Below are 24,499 nucleotides of genomic sequence, written 5' to 3' on the forward strand. Positions count from 1 at the left end.
GTGCTGTTTGGCAAGTCCTGTCAGTCAGATGCAGCTTCCAGCTCATCAGTTCCATTTCACAGAAAGGAACTGGGAAGTTTTCTGGAAGGGTTTCTTGTTTCAGAAAAACAACAACAACAAAACTTCAGCAATAGAAAGTGCATAGCAGCAAAATGCTGAGCAGTGCTTTGAAATAGCTCTCAAACTGTGCTGATCCCATTAGTTCCAAAATGGTTGTGTGGGGCACCTGGAGGTGTGAGCCTTAGTGTGAGCGCTCCGTGCCGCCCCTTACCAGGCTTAGGCTGACTCCTGAGGAGCACTCAGGCTTCCTGGAAGTTTTTCTTGATGGAAGGTAGATGGAATTGCATTTGCTTCATTAATTATAGTGAGTCATTCCTCTGAGACATTGCCCCATGCATTCCTGACATTCCAGTCTCAGTGCTGCTCTGCAGTCCTGTGCTTACACCACTTGGGATCCTTTTCACTCAGTTCAGTTAATAGTTTCCTGAACTTCAGTTAATTGGAACTTCTGAAAATCAATCCTGTTCAAAGGCTCTGAATTTTTAAAGCATCCCTTTCCTGCCTCTGATTTCTCTTGTCCTTGGAAGTGAGCTGTGAGCTTCAATACCCGCCCGTGGGGTCCGTCCCAGCAGCTGTTCTTCACTGCAGACTTTGTGTTTCCTTTGTGCTCTGGCAAATCCCCAGCCTATTATTGTCTGTTTGGTATGTTGTTTAACAAACCAGTAAGAAACATTGCATCACTTTCTCTACTACTAGAAACGTAGCAGAGTTAAAGCTACACGTTTGCTGATGTACTGAAGTGACAGACTTAGTTACAGTTCAGTGTCCCAGTTACACCTTTTTGAGCAGTGCTGTCTGACCTCTTGTTGGAATGCAGTAAGTATTGCTGAGTGGCTGCCTGACTTCTCCAGATGCTGTGCTCATGTCCAGAAGCAGCTTACCTACCCAGAGCAGAATTGTTCCCTGTCCTGTGAACTCCCTGGGATGGGGTCTGTGTTCAGTTATGCTTCCACATCCCATGTTATAAGTTAAAAAAGATGCATATGGCAGAATGCAGAAGCTGCGGAGTTGGCATTAGCCAGCATTTAACAGGCTGTTCCTTTGGGTCTTGTTTTACACACACTGCTTAAATATAACAGGTCTGTGCAAACTTCCTGTTCTGAGCAATGGAGAATACTTCTCAGGAATGCGTAACATTACATGAAGTAAGATATGTGTGTAAAGATTAAGTAATCTTTAAAATAAATAAGTAAATAAGTAAAAAGCTAACTAACTATATTGTTGTTGTTGTTTTTTTAACAGGTTATTCTTGTGCAGGTGAACCCGGGAGAAACATTTACAATTACAACTGAAGATGGACACATTCAGTGTATTCAAGGTAAGGGAAAGACTGGAGTGCTAAATCAAATAACAAAATATCATAAATATCATAAAATTACTGCAGTTTGTTTCTGTTACATCAGACGTGTTTTTATGTGCTCTGCAGTGCAATAAACCAGACTTCTTCAGTTTGTACTTAAAGCACAAACAGGACGGCGCTGGGAAACTGGCAGGCGTCCCTGCAGCGCTGCACGCTTTGCTGATAGCTTCTAGGAGGTCAGCATCTGAGCTGCTCTTCCAGTGGTCCTCAAGCATCCATCTTCTCAGCTTCACAGCACATGAACTTGTGAGATTTAGTCCCATCTAAACAACTTTAATGGGTGCTGTGTGACCTTGCTGCAATGCAAGGCAGAGGCATTAGCAGTGTGTTAGTACTGAGGGAAGAGTCACTGCCCTCTGTGTGGTTACAAACCACTGTTTGGCTTGTGGGAAGGTGACCAAGCTGCAAATCTGCTGCTGGTTCAAAATATCTCCTGTAAGTCAAGTTGAATTCATCAGTGCTTCCATTGTAAAAATATCTCAGATGATACACAAAAATGTCTGTTCTGCTTCCATCACATCCCAGAGGGGAGTACAATCTTACAGCTTGACGTGAAAAATAATACACGTTTATTTTTTATAAATGTTGGTAGACTGTTTATCGGCATCACTGTGATGATGTTGGTGCTCATCACTCTTGAAAACTGGTGTCCCAGAGCCATCCCTGTTGTGAAGTGGCTCCTCTTTCCTTCCCAGGTCCAGCCCATGTTCCTATGATGTCACCAAACGGTTCTATGCCACCGATTTTTGTGCCTCCCGGTTACGTATCTCAGGTAAACGTTAATTTATGCTTGTGTTGAAGTGTGTTTGTGGCTGTTGAACAGGGAAGATAGCAAGATTGGTTTATCTGCAACAACTGGTAACAGCATTTCTCATTTTTCCCACTGAACTTACCAAATATTTAACTGACTTTGCTGCAGGCTCTCTCACACTGTCTGTTTGCTTGGTAAAACTGGAGCCAGTTCTCAGGGCTCTTATTTATTTCTTCAATAGTTAGGTGACCAAAAAAGGTTCCTTTTTGCGAGACAATGAATGACTGAATTGGCCATTGAGTTCCACTAACACGATGCGCATTCTGATTTTCCTTCAGCCCTGTTTTCAGGGTGAAAGTAAGTGCTTAGGGCATACCTACATGGACTGCAGACCACAGAGTACCAGAGGGCTGATAGGTGTAATGGAGCTGTGTTAGAACAGCCTCTGGGAGCACGGCTGCTGGCAGCAGGTGAACTCGTCTCCACTCTGGGTATGAGACTCGAGTTTCTTACCTTGAGGTTATATTGACCACAGATCTTTATCAAGCTCTTTCATCTCTCAGGTCTTTTTTTTTCCAAGACTGCATTAGTTATTTCTTTTTAACATTTTCTCATAATTCAGATTTTTCTATCATAGCATAACTCTGTTCATCTCCCAGCTCTGATCTGCTTAGCATTCAGCAAAAGACTCTACTGTTGTAGCAGAAGTGTGAGCAGGAGTGTTAATGCTGGTGACACGTGCCTAGGAAAACAGCAGGGCTCTGGGCTTCTCTCCTGCCTTAATTTTTCCATTCCCACTGATTTTCCACTCTGCTGCGCTGTTAAGTCGTGGCAGATCAGAGCAGTGTGTGGTACTTGAACTCCTATCAGACATACTCAAAGTTCAGTTTGATTTACTTTTGAATTAATGCATTTTTAAAGGAAAGTAATGAGAAACTTTTTTTTCCCCAATGGGCTAAGCTGGGTTTTTTGGTTTCTGGTAATGCTCAGAACCTGGAGTTTTCCAAGTAGGACTGAGAGCCACGTAGCCACATGTGTAAAAACTCATCAGTGTATGAGACTTGAACTTGCTGTTCTCAGAGCTGTCTGAAGGAACCCAGAAGTATTTATGCTGCTTTCTTCCAAAGTGCAATGAAGAGATTCAGTAATGCTTAGTGGAGATGTAGCAGCTTCAAACTGTAAAATCGTATGAAAATCTTATTACAGCAGTGTATCCCTTCTGCCAGAACATAGACTTCTTGTGCTTGCTTGGTTACTGTATGCGTAGAGTAACCCACAGCCTCTGCTATGAGCATTGGTTTGCATGTGTGAATGCATGTGTTACAGTGCTGCATAGAGTCATGTAGGTGAAGTGGGGTGTTCAGTTCCATTGATAAATCAGAAAGCCCCCCATGTTGCTTCCAGAACAAACCACATTCAATGTCACACAGACCTGGTCTTAAGTGACCTCGTACCATTTTTTTCTTCTTTGTGAGGTCTGTGAAGAATTCCTGGTAGCATAGCTGGCTCCGAGGTCATTGTGCAGCTGAACTCTCATAGCAGTTTGGGACTGGACACATCCTATTTCCCTTCTGCAGAATACTTGTGCTTCGTTTGCTCTATCTTTTGCTGAAGAGCTTTTCAAAATGTACTTTTGGCATGAGCAGTATTTCAACATCCGTAATGCCTTCTTTGCCAACTAGGAAATGCTGGAGTGATTTCTTACAGCCAAACCAAACATGCTTTAAGAGAGGATCTCGAAGGAACTAACAGCATAAAGAATACGGTCTGCTTTGAGGAAAGTGCTTTTTATAAATGCCCGAAAATATAAGTTTTGTATGTTTTAGTAACAGAGTGCAATCCAGAAGATTTGAACTTATCTAAGAGCAGGTTTATACAATTTACTTTACAGATTGCATAGAAAAGGGTTTGCATCTCTGGTTTGTTTGCCAGCCTGCAGCTGGAGTGTCTCCCCACAGCCTCAGCCCAGAGCTGCCCTGGGTCCCACCACTGCATCCGTGCTGCAGCACTGAAGGCCCTTCCCACCCACAGATGTGAGCCATGCTTGTGATGCAGCTCGCAGGAGAAGGAAGCATAAAGCTGCAGACCAATTTTAAACCAATTTAAGAAAAATGCCCCGTTTTCCTGCCAAGATGATTAATTTGAAAGCGTCCATTTGCCCTAAAAATCAAGTGTTTTTCTAGTAGTGATTTTTTTTTTTTTTCCAATTGCATCGTTCATCCCTGATTATTCTTTGAGCGAGGGAGAACAGAAGACAATCCATTTACTGTCTACCTTTAAACAGGATTGAATGCAGTCCAGCTGATCCGGCACATTGCCATTTCAGGACACGCTCACAGCGTGTGCACACCTGTCCTACGCATGCAGTCTCTTCTCTGTGCGTTGGAGCACCGGCACCTTTTGATCCCAGAGCTGAGCCGTGCAGGCAGCTTCCCTGTCTGAACTCCCTGAGCCCATGGCTGACATGAGCTGTCCTGACGTCTGAGCTGGGTTGGATCGCAGCACGAGGCAGCAGAGCTGGCGTGCAGTGCTGTGTGCTTGCTGCGGGCTGTGGATGTGTGTGCAGCCATGCTCTGGGGATGGCACGGCGTGCAGTGACTTGCACGTGGCTCGTGCTGTCAGATTGGATCTGGTCTAAAGCAGGCTGTAGTCGCTGCTGCAGGGGGCACTGCGCCCTGGTCAGTCCACACTGCTTGGTTTTCTTCAAAAAAGTGTAAATAATTCATAGATTTTTAGGTTGCTTAACGCCTCAGTGTGTGAGGCTCAGCTTCTTAAATCTGGCAGCCTGAAACTCCGGTTCCTTATAATAACACGTGCTGGATTTCCACTGGGATTCACTTCTGCTTGTATACCCCTGAATGTGAGATTGCTGGGTGCAGACTTAGGCAGGGCGATGCCTTATTAAAGCTTGTATCTGTACTGACTTTCCATTTCTTACGTTGCTTGACAGGTGGTGGAAGAAAATGGGGTTCGCAAAGTGGTGGTGTTGCCACACTCGGCTGAATTCCATCCTTCCATGCATCCTCCGCCTCATCCTCCCCCCCACGTGCCCCATTACATGCATCATCACCACGCTCTGCTCCCCCACCCCCCACACCCTGTGTACCCCCCTGTTCCCGGGACAGGAGAGCTGCCGCCGCAGTTCATCCACCAGCATCCACCGCCACACGTTTTCCAGGAGCAAGGTGAGCGTGCAGGCAGTGCTGAAATACACGAGGAGTCTTTCTGCTCAGTGTGTGGGCTGGAGCACCTGAGTTCTGCTGGCAGCTCCTGCTCGTGTTTCCAGCCTCCCTGAAACCCATAGCCCAGCCTGTGGCACTCTGCGTGTGCAAAGTATCAGCATATAAAGCTGAAACTTCTGTTTGTAAGGCTTTACTGTGAAAGCAATAGCTTTGAAATGTTATGCTGCTGCATGTGTTTTTAAATGGATCTTTATTTTTGCTGCTGTTTGTGCCCCAGTGATTGCTTCTGCCTTCCTCTAAACTTGTGCTCTCAAAAGCTGCTGTGTTTGGTTGCAGCCTTGGCACACAGCTTTTGAAAACGCGTTTAATGTTAATATGTGAATGTATTTTTTGCTAGACAGAATCCAGATGGGACTGCAAAGAAAATAAAAAGTAATGACACATGCATCAAAAATCGCAGTCACCCATGTTGGAGATTGAAATGCAAGTCTGCTCTATATTTAATAGCTGACTGAAGCAGTATTTCATGGGAGGAACCCTGCTGACCTGAGAGCCTATAAGCTGCTTCTGAGAACTGGCATTTAATGCAGGAAGAAATCAGACTGCGGAAGATCATTCTCTTTCTGTCAAGTTTAAATCATTAATTAAGCTATTTCAGCTAATGTCTAGCATAAAATAGAAGCTATTTTCAGCTATTTACTTCAGCTGCATTTTAAAAAGTTAGCTTGGGTCCTGTGCTTGTTTACACTTCTTTGGAAATATGAATATGTATCAGGGGAAAGAGAGCGAGTTTAGGGCCTAATCCCAAGCAACTAACAGAAGGTGGTTTTCTGAATTAAATCAGAAAAAAGCAACAACAAATGTGAAGTGAATTTGGGATCAAAAGCAGTGTTTCATTTGCTTTCTAGAACCTCGTTCCCATGGAAGGACAAACTTTATTCAGCGAGATGAAAGGAGTCTCAAAATGCAAGAACACCTGAAGAAAAGACTAAAAGACAGACAAGCGAGCGGTCACACCAACAATAAGCTTAACAGTCCTCCATCTTCACCACATAAAGTTAATAATTCTTCCAGTGCAGCAGTTCAGAACGGAAATGGAAAGGGACAGCAAGGGACAGGAGGGCCGCTAAAGCAGAAGCAGATAGGAAAAACAAAGGGCAGCCCAGATGCAGAGCTGGGAGGTAGGTTGAGTCCGAAAGGTTGACAGAGAACCAACGCTGTGCATCTTTGGTCACTAGAAGCTGCTGTGCCTGCGCTGCAAAGTGCTTTCTGCAAAAAATTGGGTTTGTAAATTTTCTCCAGTTGTGTGGGGTTGAAGGAAGCCTGATGTAGCTTTTCTGTGATTGGATTTTCAGTCGTTCATTTATTTATTTGTGGTCCTGTAGAAATACTAGTTGTATCGACTTGGATCGTTTGAGGTTTTACCAAATGAGATGTTGAGGAAGATTTAAGTCTGAGCCCCTCGTGGCTCTTCTTCCTTTCCTGACCTGGGACCCTGCTCAGTGTTCCAAGTGAGGATGAATTGTTGTACTCACATAAATGACTTCTGGTGTCATTCTTTCCTAACTTTTTGGATAAACAGGAGTTATGTGAGACTCAAAGAAATAGGATGATTTGAGCAACTGGCTTCACAGGTTGCTGTTTGATCAGCTGTAGTTCCGGAGCAGTACATTATTTTGCTGAAATGAATGTTTGAGCTGTTTAATAGCTCATGGCTATTTACTTGCATGTACTAAATGCCTTGTGGCAGTGTCCTTTATGCTGGTTTGGAACACTGTCACCGCTGTGCACCTGGATTCTTATCAAGGTTCTGTAAATTAATTGCATCTCTTCAGTGCTGTGTGTGTATCTTAAAGGAAATGATCTTTTTAGGCAGCAAGGGACAGTCCTCATCTGCGTCACTGCTGGACTGAGCTCTTTGCATAGGGAAATTAAACAAATACCTGACTGACTGGGGAAGTAAACAGAGGTGGAAGTTCTTATCCAGCTTGTTTCAGGGACTGAAGAGATAGCTGATTAGAGTTGGTCTTACTGCAAACTTACTTTCAGAAAAGAAAAAAAGAAACCACCCAAGAAATGTTTGAGAAAAATATCCAGAGTTGTTTAATGTGGACAATTTTCAAGTCAGGATTCATTCTGCAGCTGTAAACCTTTCGATACCCATAGGTAGTGCCAGTATGCAATTTTGATCATCAGGCTTCTTTCAAATTATACCCAGAGCAAGTGGCTTACAGTGGAAATTCAGGGACCAGCACATATGATAGCAAGATAAGATCTTGCTGTCATTTTTGAACACCTTTTGTTTTTGGAGGAATGTTTTTGTGTTATCAAAGAAAACCCGCTTCTGCTCAGATTGGGAAAATATAGCCTTTGTGCAGGATGGACTAAAAGGGTTTTTGTAACGCTGTTAGTTTTGGATAGTTCATGTTTCTAACCGTCACGCAGCCAAAACAAACAGGAGAAGCTAACTTTGCACAATAAGTGCTATTGTTAAGCTCTTAATGAAAAGCACTCCATCTTGTGGTGGCATTTCTGTAACAGACTGGTTTTTACTCTGGGGGTTTTCTGTAATCTGTTTTGTATTTGGAATTTCAGAATCTGACACGGAATGCAAGAAGTACGATACTCACTTGAGCATTGGCAAGCCAGTAGTAAGTATTACCTTTAAAATACTTTAAAATACCATTTTCTGGGCACGTGCTTGGTGTTAAATAACACAGCTTTCTCATCGATCCCCTTTTCTATCATTGTTAATTTCTGGAGTAGAGAAAATGGATTTTACTTGCCAGGGTTTATGTCTGGGAAAGGGCAATGGTGACACAGAAACCTGCTTTTACTGAAGCAGTCTGAGTGACTCCACTTCCCAGCCTGTAAGGCAGGGCTGTACCCACTGCTGGAGTCTTGTGTGTGTGTGAGGACCTGAGTGCCTGGAGAGCAGAGACCTGCTAACGCAGTGATCACCTGTTAGCTCTTTGAAGTGGCCTTCATTTAGCGAGGAGGATGTCAGGTACTGGGAATGGAAGCTACAGAAACAGCTCATCTTTTTATGTTGAGGGATTGGAGCAGATATTTGAGTGTTTACAGCCTGCTCAAGGTACTGGAATCTGCTAACGTGAATTTGAATAGCTAGAGGCTAAAACTGCACTGATTTGTGGTCCCAGGCACATTCAGTGAACTAGAACATAGAACTAGGACATAGAACCTTGTGCTATCGATACGTTAAGCATGGGTTGTGCTTTTTCTGCTCTAGCTGTGCAGCTGTTCTTTCCTACAGTTGTTTTTTCACTGATGCCTCTGACATCTGTACTTAATGTCCTCAGAAGGCTGTATTGAATTTTGTCAGAGACATTTTGCATAGACAGAGGATGTTTAGTCTTGAGCACTTAAAATCAGAGCCTCTCGCTGTCGCCCTGGTTATTGGTTGAATGTTAAGATTAAGTGGTGAAGTTGCAATGCCTTTAGAAAGTGAGGCTGTCTGACTGTGCTTAGACACAGACCTGGTGCCAGTGCTGAAGATTCCAGATCTGAAAATTTGCTCTAAATGAGTGATGCAAACAGTGCAGGTGAAATACACCTCCTCTTCATACACTGAGATGGTGTAGTGTGCCTATAAGTAAGGGAAATCCTTTAACGTGGTTTCAGAAGTGAAAACAAAGTAATGTTAAATTCAAACAATGACTTGATATTTCCATTACAAAGGTAAAGAATTCCTCCCGTGAGGAACTTCAAGGGCAAACTAGCAACACCGTGTTATTGACTAACATACCTTTTATTACAGAAAGCAAACTTACTTGCATTATTTATGCTTTTAATAGGTTTCTGATATACAAGCAAGATCAGCCGTTCTGTCCTGGAATCTCCCAGTTAGTTCACAGAATGGAGAGAGCCATAGTCATAGTCCAGCAGCATTTACATTTGAAGTAGCAATATCCAACAGTGGTAAAAATGGAAAATTTAAATCTGTCTATGTGTAAGTTTAGTTTCTTCCTTTAAGCACAATACTGATGTTTAAAACCATTAACCGAGCAGCAATCTCTTTATCAGGAGCTGTTTGTTGACTTGCAGACCTACCTACTTCACATGCAATAAAGTTTAAGTAATTTCAGTATGACTTACATGGACAATGGAAAACTTGAAAGTTAAATGTGCACTACTTGGTTTTGCTTTTCAATAAGCTTTTATCCCTGCCAGTGTAAGGAGGAGCTGTAACTTCTCTTCTTTTCCCTTTTTATAGTGGGGAGGAATTAACAATTACCCTTCCTGATCTCAGACCAGCAACCGATTACCATGCCAGGTATGTTGCTGTTAATGCTGTTGTTTATGTGCTAATTGTAAAGTCGTCATGGCTTCATCACAGGGTGTGGTTGCAGAAAACTTGAGGAATACTGTGTGTGAAGCATCACAGCTGTGGACGTTACGGTGGCTGCTTTCCACTTATTTTCTAACTCCCTAAAAATGTCGCCTCTCTTTCTCCAGCATTCTGCTGTCTCCTCTCCCCTCTTGTTTCTCCAGAACATAAACATCGGGTTATTTTCTGGCCAGAGGCATTCCAGGCCAGGCTGGATGTGGCTCTGGGCAGCCTGGGCTGCTGGTTGGTGACCCTGCACACAGCAGGGGATTGGAACTGGATGAGCACTGTGGGCCTTTTCAACCCAGGCCGTTCTATGATTTTAGAATTCTTTTGGATACTGGTGTCTGTGATGTGAACATCAGTTACTGAAACCTGGAGTGAGATCACGAAATGAGGTTTTGTTTCTTCATTCCTGAGCAATGCTTTGCAATCAGTGATCTGTAGTAGTATCAAAAGGCTCTGGTCCTGCTGCTGTTACGACAGCTTACAATTTCTCAAGCTGATAAATCCTTCCTTAAATTCTGAGGTGCCAGTGTGATAACATAATTTGTTGTCCTTTTGTTTAGAGTTTCAGCAACCAGCAGTTCCATAAAGGAATCTGTTTCAGAATTAGTGAGTTTCACTACGGAAAGTTGCGAGCCAGATTGTCCAGCTGCACCGAAGCTAATTAATAGAACCAAAAACAGCCTGAGTTTGCAGTGGAAGGTAAGCAGAAAGCAGTCTGATGGATTCATACACAGCGTGCTTATGTTAGCTTTGCCTGTAATGTAGTGTTTTGTTTTAGGTGTTAGCTTCTAAGTTGCTCAGTTAAGGCTGGTGGCTGAAATCACGGTCGCTTCTTCCTGCTTCTTTTGTTGCCTGCTTAGTTCTTCCCTCGTGCTAAAGCCACGTGCAGTTGGAAGCAGCACTCTCTGAAGTATGGACTGTTTGGTGGGAAAGTTCTCTTCTGAAATGGCACTGTAAGAAAGGAGACAGAGCACTTATGTTGTTAAGTGGGGTTTCTGGATGATAACATTGTAATTCCATAATTCTGGATTACTTGTACCAGCTCATAGTGAGTTTCTGTCTCCAGTTTGTACGTTACCCTTTGAATCTGACTTTTGAATACATGCAGTACAATCTGAAGATCCAGTCGCTGTGTTTTATTGTCGTTCCATGTTTTTCTAACAGCTATGTTTACACCTGGAAAAAATGATTAATAGATGAATAATATCCGTTAAATTATCTGTATAATCTGCACTTAGGAAGTTCCTAATTTGTATTTCCTAGAAAGCACAATTAGTTCAATATATTAATGCAGCAGTTCAAAGAGCCACCATGAGTGAGGGATGGAATGAGCTGCTGGCTTTTACACAGAGCACGTGCCCAGAGCTGCAGGTGATCCCAAGTGTTTGTGAAGGAAGAGAGCTGTTTTGTGTGCTTACTGCAGACTTTTTCAGCTCTTTTCATTTTAAAAGGCAGTTGGAATTTATAAATATACTTGATTGCTCAATTGCTGTCTTAATATGCAAAAGATGCAAATGTTCAACCGCTTGGTTTTAACTTTTTTCACTGTTTCTTTATTTTCAGTCTTCAAATGACAACGGTTCCAAAATAACTAATTTTCTTTTAGAATGGGATGAGGTAAGCCCTCTTCTAGTGGAAAAAATACCCAACAATGCAATGACCGATTGTACTTGAAAAATACTTTTCAGCTTTGGTTCATCCACTATTTTCAGTGCAGCTGCCTGGGCAGTCTTAAACTCAGTTAAAGATCTTGAATGCCATTGTTAGCAGTGAGGCATTGGAGCAGACTGTCTGTTCAGGTCCTCTGAGAGCCATGCTCAGTGTCGTGTGGTCCTTGTCAGTCAGAGCAGCGTTAACTCCTGGCCTTTGTTGACCAAGTGTTTGGCTTCTCCCTTCAGTACCTGTCACAAATACTGCTCCGGTCTCAACTTCTAACAGAAGTATATCCCAAAGCGGTAAAAACTTCACATTTGTGGTTTATTTTCCGTTGCAGTGATGTATTACCATTTTGTCACAAATGCAGCACCAAAAAATCATCTCATCTCGGTCAGATGTGATTCTGGCACCTGGAGTGCTCAGGATTGCTCAGCGTGGAGTGGGTGACTGCAGCTTTCTAATTCTTTGGACTTAGTGGTTTTTGGTTTTTTAATCTAGTTTTTATTAAATCAGTGCAGTTGTTATATTTATAGTTTTTATTAAATTAGGAAAAGTTAGAGGATAAGGAAATGACCTTAGCAGGGAGTGCACAGTCTCAGTGCAAGAAGTTGCTCATGTCCTTCTTGCTTTTTTAAAGGGGAAGAACGGGCCCTTCAAAGAATGCTACTACGGGCACCTGAAGCAGTATAAGCTCACCAAACTCTCTCCTTCCACAAGATACTCGCTTAGACTGGCTGCTAAGAACGATATTGGAATGAGGTAAGGGCAGCAGCTCGTGCCATCGTTCATTTCCTCCCCGGCTCCCCGGCGCCGTCGTTAACATCCCAAAAACCCATTTCTGCAGTGGGTTCAGCGAGACGGTGACGTACTGCACAGCAGGGATGGTGCCCCCAGCCCCGCCGCCCCCGCTGCTCGTTGAAGCTGGGGTGACCTGGCTGGCCCTGCGGTGGAGCCCCCCCAGCGGAGTGTCCTCAGAGGACGCCCTCACTTACACGTTGGACGTGGAGGAGGAAGGTTCCGTAAGTGCGCCTTTCTTTCACATCTACAAAAGCTCGATGCGCGGTTGGGCATGAATAAACATTTCAACCAGTATTTGACTTCCAAATTGGCAAGCACTGCACGCGTTTATGAAACAAAGATGGAGTTCCAGCTACAACAACGTCAACAACGAAAAACAAACTGTCTGTTAGAAAAATGTCTGCTCCAGTAAGCTTGCTCAACCATCTTTACCCAAAAAAGAGGCAGGACAGTCTTCATCCTTCTTAATTTGAATAAAGGGGGAATCCACTGGGGTGCAGCCCTATGGATCTCTCACATCTCTGGGGGACACAGCCCCTATATTGCCCCTGTACCCCGACACTACTGAGCCCTTTCCCCACTGGCCGAGGTATTGAGGTTCACATTTCCCCATCCCCCTGTGGTTCGCCCCTTCGTTTCCTTTGTTGGCACATACTTTGTACTCCGGATTCAGAGTTTGTCCTTCTGTCCATCTGGAACTGACTGGCACTCTTCATTCTGCCCGACAAACAAGGTGCACACAAGGTGCTAAGCCAGCATCTCCTGCCGTGTACTTGCAAGATGAGTTTGTTTAACCGCATCCTTGGGACTGAAGCTACTCTTCTCAGCTTTTTCTTTTATCTTGTTTTGTAGGGACGCCCTATCCTTCCTTTGTTCTTCCCAGATTTTATTTTGCAAGGACGTTATCCTTGTCTTTCCTCCACTGTCCGATCACTTTTTCATTTTATCATGGAAAATCAGTGACTTTTTAGTGACTTCTTTTGTTCTTGTTTTTCCTTCTTTGTAGGGTTATGGTTTCCAGCCACAGTACAACGGAGACGAGCTCTCATGCACTTTAAGAAATCTTAGAAGGAGTACATCCTATAAGTTTAGGGTTTGTACTATGTTTTGTTACTAATTTAATTAAGACCGTGTGCATTTCTGGGATTTTAGCATTTTCCTATAGCTGAGATCCTTTCAATGGAGATTAGAGAAATTTAGCTGCAATTGTTGTCAGTTTTGCACGGAAGAGTTTTGTAAATCATCAGTGTATTACCCATCATTAAACCCATCCTTCCAGTCACTTCCATGTTCTGTTTGTTCGAAACAGCTCTTTGCCTACAACAGCGAAGGAAAAAGCAGCCCAAGTGAGGTAGTGGAACACAGCACCAACCCTGACAAACCTGGGCCTCCAAGTAAACCAGCTGCAAAGGGGAAGATCCATTCCCACAGCGTGAAAGTAGCATGGGGTAGGTTTGTCAGCTCTGTGTTGGAGTTGTTCTCTGCACTGTGTGTGCAGCCACCTGGTGATGCAGGTTAAAACGCAGAGACAAACCTGTAGGCTGAACACTTGTCTCTGCAGGGAATGGCGTGGCAGGAGAAATGCACAGTGCTCCTCTTCCTCGTGATTAATAACAAAAAAACATCGTTCTGTATAATGTGCTGTGACTATATGTGTGTGCACAGTTTTCTTTTTGAGTTGTTTTTTTTTCACTTGAATTAATTCTACAGATTAAAATGTTATCTGAAGACAGTTGATAACAAAGCAAAGCATTGTCTTTACATCTTAGGAAGTCATTTTAAGGTGATGTTTTCTTTCAGAACCGCCCAAAGATAATGGAGGATCAGACATTGTTAAGTACTTTCTGGAGATCTCAGAAGCAGTCATTGGTAAGCAGGTGTCATTAAGTACTGTTTGAGCTTGGGTACTAACTTGTGGTTCACCACTGTCGCTGGAGTGATTGCTGTTCTTTTCTCACACGGGTTTTTGTTCTTTGTCTGATTCGTCCCTCAAACTGAGTGTTGTGCTTTATCTTCATCACTAACTGTACAGGAATTGCCAGGGTTGGTTTTTGCAAAAGCTTTGCAGTGTATAGGATATGTTTGGGGTTTTTTTTTTTTGCTGCAGGGAGTAAATGGGACGTCATCTACAGCGGTTCGCAGAGAGAGCATGTGTGTGATCATCTCAAGCCTGGTACTTCGTACAGAATGAGAGTTCATTGTGTCAGCAGAGGTGGGGAGAGCCAGGTGAGAGCAAGGAGAACGAATTTGCTTCAGAAAGCCGTGTTGGTCTGTTTCACTGCAATGTTTGCTTCCACTCTGAAATGCTGTGTGTTACTGCCAGGCTTCTGATGTTCTGACTGTTACAACATCAGCTGTTCCTCCGGGGCCCTGTCCTGCTCCGTGCCTGGCAGGCAAAGCGAAGCCCAAGGAGATCGCATTGCAGTGGGGTAAGCTCCTGAAAAATGTGTTAACACTTCTAAAATACTTAGATATCTATGTAAATAAAATAAGGGTTTTAATATCAAAGGAATATCAGTAATGTTGCCCATGGTGATACTTTAATTAAAAAAAAAAAAAAAGCTTGCAAACCAGCTGTGACCTTCATGTCTGCAGTGATATGGAGTGGTTTAAATGAGTGTCTTCCATTGAGGAGAGCTCTCTGGCTGCCTTGTTACTGATGCATTCATTACTATTATTGGCAAGTTAAGAACCAACCCTCCTTTTATTTATTTTTATTTATTACTTTTATCTCAGTAAAGGAGATAAGCGAGCAGCAATGAAGATAGACTGTTTTTTGAAGGACGTTTATGAAAGAGCCTGATAAAGGCTATCTTAAACTAATATACCAGTTCCTGTGGGGGAAGAAAAACCTGATGTTGCTCTGCTCAGCTGCAGTGAACACCTGCACCCTGATTTTTAGCATGCATCTAGCTTGACTTGTAGCTTGAGAAGGCTTGAGAGGTAGAAACTAGTTAGAAGAGTGCTTAGTGAAATCAATAGAAAAAAAAATGCCTTTTTATTTTGCAGGCCCACCACCTGTAGATGGAGGATCTGACATAACAGAATACGTTCTGGAGATGGCAAACTCAGAGCAGGAGGAGCGCAGACAGGTGTACCAGGGTGCTGCACCCGAGTGCACTGTGAGCAACCTGCTCCCTGGCAGGGCGTACTGCTTCTGGCTGCGGGCAGCAAACAGGGTTGGGGTAAGTGCCCTGTGAGCAGGGCTGGGTCTTACAGGAAGGATGGTGGTGGTGCTCTCCGATTCAGAGCCTGGTGGTAACCTGTAGCTTGTGTTCTGTCCTATTTTCATGAGAAGAGCAGAATTTCTCATGTGTGTATATATATATATATTAGGGGAAAAAAAAAAGAGTAAACTCTACGTTTCTGGCAGTTGATAATCGCCTGGTGTTTGTGCCTGAGGAAACTGCACCGTGTTTTACAGTTGTGTGGACTTTACAGATTGGTGCAGTGGGAACAGCATTGTGCAGAGAGGGTGTGTTCAAACAATGCAAGGTTTGAATGAGGTTAGGGTAAATGTCAGTTGTGTTAAAGCCTTTCTGAAACACTACCCAGCTGCTTCTGGAAGAGAGATTCTGACCGTGGGGAAAGGAGGAGTGACACAAGTGCAGGAGTGGGAGGGTTAATAGGTGCCTGCAGGCACAGAGCCAGCTTCTAAACCACCTGAAAGGAATAGAAAACACTGCTCTGAAAATGAGCATGGAAATGTTCTATTTGCTTCCTTACTGTTAGAAATGATTTGTTTTCTTCAGCTCACACACTTGCCTGTCAGTTTTTGCTCGACTCTCTTGCTATTCTCATGAAGCTGTACTTTTTTTTGCAGTTTGGTCCTCACTCAGACAAAGCAGAAATCTCTACTGCTCCAGGCCCCCCTGATCAGTGCTGCAAACCTGCGATCACCTGTAAAAATGCAACCTGTGTTGCAGTTTCCTGGGAGGTAGGTGCTAATGGGTGTTCAGTAAGACAGAAATTGTTGTGTGGCTCTTAGAATCATGCTGGCATACAGGTGGCACGGAAATGGAAGAAGTGACAAGTGTATGGGTGCAGTATTTTGGACATCTCTGTGTAGAGGTATATGTTATTGTTGTAGATTTGGTGCACTGTACTAGCAGTAGCAGAGTGCCAGAGTGTCGTATCTGAGAAGACAGTTCTCTCAAGCTCAGCTTTTCAACCCCAGTGCTTGTTTTGATGTCTTTGTTCAGTGTAGTGAGAGACCATACTTGTATGATGAACATGTAATTTGTTGCTTGAAACCTGCAGAGTCCTGCGTGCAATGGTGCAGAAATCAGTGAATACAGATTGGAGTGGGGACAGGTGGAAGGATCGATGCATGTCATTTACACAGGCCCTTGCCAGAGCTATGAAGTGAAGGGTCTCACGCCTGCAACCACGTATTATTGTCGTGTACAGGTACGAAAAGCCTTTTCTGTGTTAGTAACCAAATGAGCAAGGAGATACAGGTGGAAGAAAAACCTCAGTTCTGGATCAGTGCAATTATTAAAGCTCTCCTCCCCCCCAGCCCCTCCTAACTACATGTGTCTAAAAATAAGATGTTGCATTAGATACCAGGTGTTTTGTCATGTTTGCACTTTGGGCAGTTTCCCTTGCTCTTCCATGTTTGTGATGGCGTGCAGACGGAAGCACAGTAAATGTACTGAGTGGAAAGGTGTGGATTCAGTTAACAATGCATGGTGTCCCTTCCAGGCTGTGAACGTGGCTGGGGTTGGGCTGTTTGGAGAGGCTGGAGTGGTGACGACCCCTGCGTCGGTGCCTGCGGCCGTGGCCGTGCTGCAGCTGCTGGAGGAAGACCAAATGGAAGTTTCTCTTCCTTTATCAACGTGCCTTGCAATTCAATGGGAAGAGCCGTGTTGTCATGGGGCAGAGATCACTGGATATAATATAGAATATGGGGAAAAGCAGCTTGTAACTGTTGGAAGGAATACAAGCCACATTCTTGAGAATCTGCTGCCTGATACTCTCTACAGGTAATAATCACCAGCTTGCTTTCGAAGCTGCATCTGTAGCAGCTTTCATTCACTGGCTTTGAGGGCAGTTTTTTTAAACTCTGTAGCAGTGTCACTCAGCTTACAGAGTATCTGCTTGGTTCACTCTGCAACAAATCAAATCATCGTACCAAGACTTTAAGCCTTGGCGTTTAGCAGGAAGGTTGCAGCACTAAGACTGTTGCTCGGTCTCAAAGCCAAGGCTTTGCTCTAGGCTTCTTTTAATTCCTCATTGCTTATTTAGTATGATTGGCACCTCACCAAAAGACAGTGTAGTGTGTGCAGAGAGGTAGAGCCCCTCTCTTGGCTGAACATCACCTTGGAGAAGCTGGGTGCTTGTTCACAGTGCAAACCTGAACAGTGCTGAGAAATGCTGAAGTTTTATTAGGCTGAAATTGCAACAATTTTCACTTGTTTTGAACTAGATTATTTTTAGCTTTTAACTACATTTTAATCCCTGTATTGTTCGTAGTTGTGTTCTTTGCAGATGTTAATTCTGATTACCTAGCATTTGTCAGGGCCCAATGATAACCATATGGCTGCTCTTGTGTTTCTAGGGTGAGAATACAGGCCATAAACAGCTTTGGAGTTGGTCCTTTCAGTCATTCCATTAAAGCCAAAACGAAACCACTACCTCCTGACCCTCCTCACCTTGAATGTGTGGTCTTCAGCTACCAGAGCCTTAAACTTAAATGGGGTGAAGGTCCTAGCAGAGCTTTAATTACCAACCCTACACAGTTCAACTTGCAGATGGAGGACAGGTTTGGCAGGTAAGATAAGTGGAACACTGAGGATATTCTTGTCGCGTTAAAACTTTGTGTCAGGTTTGTTAAGGCCTTTTAACTGTTCTCACCTATGTTTGCACCAGTGAGTTGGTTGGACCTCCCAAATGTTCCTGCTTGATTTGAATTTTGGCATCCCATCTTTCAACTGTAGAAGTGCTGCAAACAGCTGCTGTGCTGGAGGTGCTTGTAAAAAGTGAATCCTACTTGCTGCTCAGATAACAGCACATCACTGTCTGACACCTTGTCAGTTTTTGTATTTCATGAAGATCCTGAAATGAAGTCCAGTTTGCACACAGCTGTTCTTGACTTGCAGCTACAAACAAACCCAGCATACACAGGTGTGGTTCTCTCTGTTGAAACCCAGAGTCTGGCCATGTATTTTCTGCGGGGTGCTGCAGCTCAGTGCCCTGCCAGGTTAATGAATGCCTGGGGAATAGAAATGAAGTCTGGAAGCAGCATGGATGCTGCGTGCTGCTGAGGAGGGCACATGGGGAACCGCTGGTCACACAGCAGGGCTCAGCTGCCTGCTGTGCACAGCACGTGTGTGTGATGCTGGGGCACAAGGAACGCACTGTCAGCGTTTTTGTGCTGACGGCACACGTTCCAATTAGTGATCCCTGAGTGCTTCTGACTTGTGTTGTGCTTTTTCTTCCAGGTTTGTTACAGTTTACAGTGGTCCGTGTCACACGTACAAAGTACAGCGGCTCAGTGAATCCACCACGTACTATTTCAAGATCCAGGCCTACAACGATGCTGGAGAGGGAGAGTTTTCTGACGTTTACGCTTTCACTACAACCAAGTCTCCCCCTGCTTCTCTTAAAGGTTAGAGACCTCAGTGAGCCATGTATGTGGTAGGGTGGATGCTAAAAGCCCGCTTTCCCAGTAAAATGGAACATGTGCAAACTAAAGGATTATTTTAAGCAAGGAATCTATGAATATGAATGTCTGTCACTGGTGATTTTGCCTTCTTCCTTCCAGTGGAAGAGGCAAGAATGCTCATACAGACCGTTTTCTAATCTACCAACAAATTGCTTCTATTCTAGCACCCAAAGCAAATCAGCTGGAAGAAAACACTTATGAAATCACGTGGGAACCTTTACAGCCGATGAAAGGAGATTCCATTGTTTACATCCTCCAGCTTGCTGCTGGGAGAGAGTTTGATCAGGTACCTTCTGTTTCACAAAATGAACTTTTTACCTATAAAAAGGATTGCCAACGTTCTCCTCTTGAACTGTTTGGGCTTTTTTTACGAATCTGATAACATTCTAAATTCTTAAGTTATTCCAAAGTACATCCTCCTTTGCTCAGCTCATTGAGAGCAGTAGGTCTCCAAGTAGCAGCAGGAGTTGGAATGTTTCATAGCGGTTGTTTGCTGTGAGTCACACTGCATGGAAGGAGCATCCCTACAGATGTGTGTCCCGGCAGGGAAGGGTGGGCAGGCTTTTTGGAGTGCTGTTCTCAAGCCTAACACAGGTTGCACAACTCTGTGTTTTCTTCAGCTTGTTGTTTTCATCAGCAGGCACATTCCTGCTGCTTCTGCTCTTCCTTTCAAGTAGAAGCACTTATGCGGAAATGATCTGTTAAGCAAACACAGTATTTCAGATCTGTGCTGACACTTTGCTGGTGGTGTCAGAGCAAATGGCTGCTAAGGCAGTTTGTAAGACGAGTCGTGTTTAGATTGGTTCTCTTTCTTCTTGTGCTGCCCAGGTATACAAGGGACCAGAGACTTCCTTCCGTCTCACAGGCCTGCAGACAAACTGTGAGTACCGGATCCGAGTCTGCGCTGGCCGTCAGTCGCAGGACGCTGCTGGATCCCAAGAACTGTATGGACCTTACAGCCCCACTGCAGTGTTCTCATCTCAGAAGCAGGAGCTGGAGCCGCAGTGTGCCGCCGTGCCCACGGAGCTGGCAGACAGCAGGAAGACGTTGCACGAGGAGCGCTTCATCGCCATCGTTCTTCTCTGCGGCTTCGCAGTGGTCGCCATTTTATTTGCTGTCGTCATTCAGTACTTTGTGATCAAGTAGACGGGAACCTACTCAGTGCTCAGCTCTTTGTACAGAAGCTCTTTCGGGTATTTATGGTTAGTTCTAATTGAAATCCTAGCTGGTGATGTGTGGATATGCGCGTGTCCGCCCTGCTGCTGGCTGACAGCGAGGCTGGGTCGGCAGCTCCCTTCCAAATACCGAATTTCTTGTAGAAAGGGTGATCCTTTGTCCTCTGTAATCAGGGTTAGCTGTTAGAAAACAGCACAAACTGCCTTACCGTGCACACCGGTGTGTGTGTGCACGCTCTGCTCTCTCTGAATTCACACGAGGCCCCTTGGGCAGTCAGAGAGGGGCGGCGTTAGTAGAACAAGTCCTTTCCAAGTCCAGCTAGAGCAGGGCAGCCCGTCAGCAGTGTGTAACCAGGCGTCGCAGTTTGGTAGACGTGACATACAGCAGCACAGATGCTTAAGCTTAGAGCAGTACTGCATTGCAGAACATTACTAGAGCGTACCACATTTAATATACTGTAGAAGGAAAGCAGAATATTGACTTAGTGATATTACTACTTTACAGTTACTTTAATACGTTGGATTCAGTAATAATCATTTCGAGCGTTCAAAGTCGCGGGTGCCAGCGTTTGTAGGGTTTGAATCGAGATGCTCAGACAGTGAGCAGGGCAGCTGCCTTGGGGTGTGTGGTGCAGGAAGGCCCCCCTGCACTGCACGCTTGTGAACGCAGCGCTTCCTGCCGGTGGCGAGCAGCTGTTGGCCCAATCCACATTTCACTCTCAGTGCCTGAGAGAAAAGTAATTTCCTGTGCTTTGGATGAAATCTTCGCAGCGTTTCCAGAAGAGCACAGGTATTGTCTTTAAGGAGAAAGAGTGCATTTATGATAAATGTTACACTATTTGGCTCAAACTGAGCAAATGTTTTTTGTACTATTATTAACCTAAAAAATAAAACTTCAGACTGCTTTTGGATGCCCTTCTTACGTAACCCGAATGATCAAATTGTACGTGGAAGAACTCTTTTTAGCTAACCTTTGTACGACGTTTTAACCGACTTGCTATCCCGGTGGTAGCAGCTTCACATTCCGTTGTTTCCAAGATGGGAATGTTCAGCCTGCTATGAGCTTCTCTGAGACGTGTCCCGTTTGTCAGGGGGATTTCGGGTGGGCACTGTGCACTACATCTGCCCTTCTCGTTGCTTCTGCTTGCGAATGCCTGCAGGTGAATCTGACAGCTGTCTTCTCTGTGCCAAAGGGTTTGAGAGCTGGAGCTCGCGAGTTCAGGAGGCGTTTCAGCATGGGTCTGCTGACAGCGTGGCATAGAAAGGTCGAGTGAGGGGTAGCACGCTGTACCCACCAGAACGAGGCACTTGTACGTGGAGTGCTGGATGTGCTGCAGGCTAAGGATTGCCAGTAATTACTCACTTCAAGGGTCTTTCTCCTATGGCAGTTGGTGAATAATGTTGCGTTGTAGTTCGAGGCATTGTGTTGTATTTCAGATGTGGAGAACCTAAATTATGACATAGTATCGCTTAATACTCGTAAAAGTAGATTTATGGTGCAATCTGAAATTAATCTTTTTCAAAATGTACTCTTCATTTTGTACTCTATTTATTTTGATTAAAAGTCCTGGAAAAATGTATGTTTGAATGTATTGTTCTACTTGTAGCAGAACTTTAAGTTAATCATTTATTATATCATAGAAATCTCTCCCTCCGCTTTTGGAAAGAGTTTTATACAGATCTTAGTGTCTTTAGTTTGCAGAAGAGTTTACAGTCTGTCTCTGTTCCTCTTTATAGCCTACTTTTAGCAAATACGACCGCCTTCAGCAAATCTCTGTTGCCAAAGGGTTATTTCTTTTAACTCTTAGAACCAAGTTTGTAGAGGTTCATTCACAATACTATTTCTGATGGTTTTAAAAGGTAAATTAGGATGGCAAAGTAAATACTAACAAGGGACGACTCCCGAAAAAGGAAAAGCTCTTCTGTCATTGCCACGAAGTGCTCAGTGCTGGCAGATGCACCGGGGAGCCTCCCTCTGTGCAGACGGGCATCAGCTCTTATCCATTCCAGAACGAAACACCCTCGTGGCATCAATGCGCCAGCTATCTTCCTTTCTCTGTATTGTAATTTTGAGGTATCTCTATGTTAAAGCCGCCATGCATTGTATTACTAAATTGTAACTATCAAATAGATAATATATTTAATACAGCCAATAAATAATACGAATGTATTCAGATTTGACCGCAGGGTCGCTGTGTGTTTCTTGTGGGCTTTGTCCTTATCTGGGAGCAGTCGCTTCTGAAGCGTGTGATTGAAGCTGAAGGGACGTAGCATCGTGCTCAGCATCACTGAACTGAGTTTATGCAGCTCTCTCTGGAAGAAAAGCTGAAGGTGGGTGTCGCAGGGGGCCACTGGGGAAGGAGTTGTGCCCTCACCCTTCTGTCACTGCTTTGTCTCACACACGGTGCACAGTAACGTGTGGCTTTTTGTTCTGCCTTCAGGACTCACAGTGACCGCCTTCAGGCTGCGGAGGCGCTGGATGCAGAACCTGGGCTCTGGGCTCCATGAGGTGACGCAGCCAGCAGCGCTCTGGTGACCCTGTGGCAGTAAGTCCCATCCAGCAGATGAGTTCAGAACTTCGCAGTCCCTCAAGGGCTGAGCAGGGCATGGAGCAGAGCTGGTGCTGAGCAGCGGGTGGTTGAGGACGGGCTGCACCTCGGCCCTTGGGAAGGGTAGAGCAGGAGCTCTGTGGCTCTGTAAGCAGATGACTCTTCCTGAAGGCCGTTCCCACATCCGTCCCATAAGGGGAAGGCAGGGCTGACCACATTTGTGAGCGCAGTTTCTGAGGACAGCAGCTAGAGCTGTCTGGGTTTTTGTGGCTGTCTCCCATGCTGCCCGTTGTGCAGTGATCCATCCTTTCCTCCCTGTGTGCTGCTGGGGGTGCTGGACTAAATCACTTTGCTTTCCTCCTTACCCTGCAAAGAGTGCCTGCAGTCACAGATAGAACTGTTTTATCCTTTGATAGTAGAAAATTAACAAGCCCATTTGGACCAGTTTTCTGTGTTTATTTGGGGCCTTTCCCACTTGAGCTCTTCCCCAGCAGATGCCACAGGGTGATAAACTTCTAGTGGCTGTATAAAGTTAGGATAGAAAAGCCTTTATTTGAACATCAATCTTCAGAATGAGGCAGCCTGACATTGAGCCCTGATTTACTTTCCACTTCAGAAAAGATCAGAGATTGAGAGCTGGAAGCACCGGGGTGGGGGAGGCGAAGGGAAATGGGGTCAGTGCCAGAGAAAACAAGGGAAGCCTCCAGGGAGCGGTGGGTTAATGGCACTCAGCTCAGCATCCGAGACGCTGCTCTCACTGCTCAGCTTGCAGCAGGGTGAATCCTGCTACGCTCTTCAGGAATTCCTCCCTAACCCTGGGTGAAGTGATCAGGATGCCTGGTACGAAAGAAACCTCGTCCATCCTTGGAGCTGTGCTCTTGACAGCTCCTCTGTCTGAAAGAATGTCCAAAACCCAGCATTTTGCAGAGCCAAATAGTGTGGGATTTGGGCTTGAAAGGTCAGCGCTGAACACTTCTCAAAATCCTTTAGAAATCTCAACACCTGATGCTGTGCTGGTGAGGATTTGAACAGCAGAGCTGGGGTGTGCTGTGGCTGCACAGTGTCTAAGCTGGTAGCTCCCAGCCTGGGGAGTCACCTCTGATGGATGTCACTGGTTCAGGGGAGGCAATCGGAGGAGGCGGCGCTCGGCCTGGCCACACTGTGACCTGATTTCCTGCTTTCTAACTCTGAAAGAAACCTCAGTGCCTGGGCAGAGATGAGAAGCAACTGCTCTGTTATTCGGGCAGCAAGCGGAGCACTCACAGAGCTGAACACCAGGAGCTGGGGAGGAAGCTTCTGAGGCCAAGCGGAGGGATGGAGCCTCTGGGTCCAAAAGGGCCTCCGGCTGCTCTCTGAGGTAAACCAGTATGAAGTGCCTTGCCTCTTATAAAAGGCGCTGTTGGCAGATGGCCTGCTGAGGCCGAGTCTCGCCCTAATCCTCAGCCTGTGTCCTGTTCACAGAGGAAAAGCTCCCCCCCTCCTCTGTGCTGAGACGAGAGGAAAAAGTGGGTTTTGTTTGTTGTCTAAGGTCAGTGTCTGGAATTCATCCTCCGTTCCCTCCTTGCAGGATGTTTTTGTGTAATATTCTATGACTCATGAAAGTCAAATGACTTGGACCAAAGCGCTGCAGCACTTCCAGCCAAAGAGCTCAGCAGCAGCACTCGGCTGTCTGCACGTCCAGCACCACCACGTGCTGCTCCCAGCGCCTCGAGCCCCGCGGGGCCACCTCTGCCCTCTGCAATGCTCTGCAGTGCAGGCATCAACCCCGGGACGGGGAACCCCTCCTGCTGCAGCCCCACAGCTGGGGTTGTTTCACTGCTGTGTGCAGCACGGTGCTGAGAGCTGTGCCTGCATCGCTGCGTAGGTTGCATTTGCTGCTTCCAGGTGTGGTGGGCACGAAGGGGGCAGGTTGGCACTTCATTGGATGGGGTGACCTCAGAGGTC

General features: G+C 45.1%; 1 protein-coding gene across 5 annotated transcripts in view; it reads left to right on the forward strand.

The window, feature by feature from the left end:
• The window catches only part of LOC122188237 (fibronectin type-III domain-containing protein 3a-like), a 37,243-nt gene extending 15,056 nt beyond the window's left edge, over window positions 1–22,187 (forward strand). For all 5 annotated transcript variants that reach the window (XM_042886370.1, XM_042886368.1, XM_042886367.1 and 2 more), the window contains 24 exons: window positions 1,303–1,378; window positions 2,116–2,192; window positions 5,122–5,356; window positions 6,262–6,534; window positions 7,949–8,004; window positions 9,169–9,323; window positions 9,588–9,647; window positions 10,271–10,409; window positions 11,274–11,327; window positions 12,004–12,125; window positions 12,211–12,385; window positions 13,171–13,257; window positions 13,474–13,612; window positions 13,965–14,033; window positions 14,272–14,390; window positions 14,488–14,593; window positions 15,174–15,349; window positions 15,988–16,101; window positions 16,425–16,574; window positions 16,869–17,149; window positions 17,725–17,937; window positions 18,608–18,774; window positions 18,996–19,117; window positions 19,660–22,187. In XM_042886370.1, coding sequence (XP_042742304.1) covers window positions 1,303–1,378; window positions 2,116–2,192; window positions 5,122–5,356; window positions 6,262–6,534; window positions 7,949–8,004; window positions 9,169–9,323; window positions 9,588–9,647; window positions 10,271–10,409; window positions 11,274–11,327; window positions 12,004–12,125; window positions 12,211–12,385; window positions 13,171–13,257; window positions 13,474–13,612; window positions 13,965–14,033; window positions 14,272–14,390; window positions 14,488–14,593; window positions 15,174–15,349; window positions 15,988–16,101; window positions 16,425–16,574; window positions 16,869–17,149; window positions 17,725–17,937; window positions 18,608–18,774; window positions 18,996–19,117; window positions 19,660–19,977 — 3,483 coding nt within the window. In that variant the 3' untranslated portion in view covers window positions 19,978–22,187. The remainder of the gene's footprint in view (window positions 1–1,302; window positions 1,379–2,115; window positions 2,193–5,121; window positions 5,357–6,261; window positions 6,535–7,948; window positions 8,005–9,168; window positions 9,324–9,587; window positions 9,648–10,270; window positions 10,410–11,273; window positions 11,328–12,003; window positions 12,126–12,210; window positions 12,386–13,170; window positions 13,258–13,473; window positions 13,613–13,964; window positions 14,034–14,271; window positions 14,391–14,487; window positions 14,594–15,173; window positions 15,350–15,987; window positions 16,102–16,424; window positions 16,575–16,868; window positions 17,150–17,724; window positions 17,938–18,607; window positions 18,775–18,995; window positions 19,118–19,659) is intronic.
• Window positions 22,188–24,499: the final 2,312 nt, after the last annotated feature.

Source organism: Lagopus leucura, unplaced genomic scaffold, assembly GCF_019238085.1.
Source record: "Lagopus leucura isolate 7727_CA_CO unplaced genomic scaffold, USGS_WTPT01 Super-Scaffold_100057, whole genome shotgun sequence".
Taxonomy (NCBI): domain Eukaryota; kingdom Metazoa; phylum Chordata; class Aves; order Galliformes; family Phasianidae; genus Lagopus; species Lagopus leucura.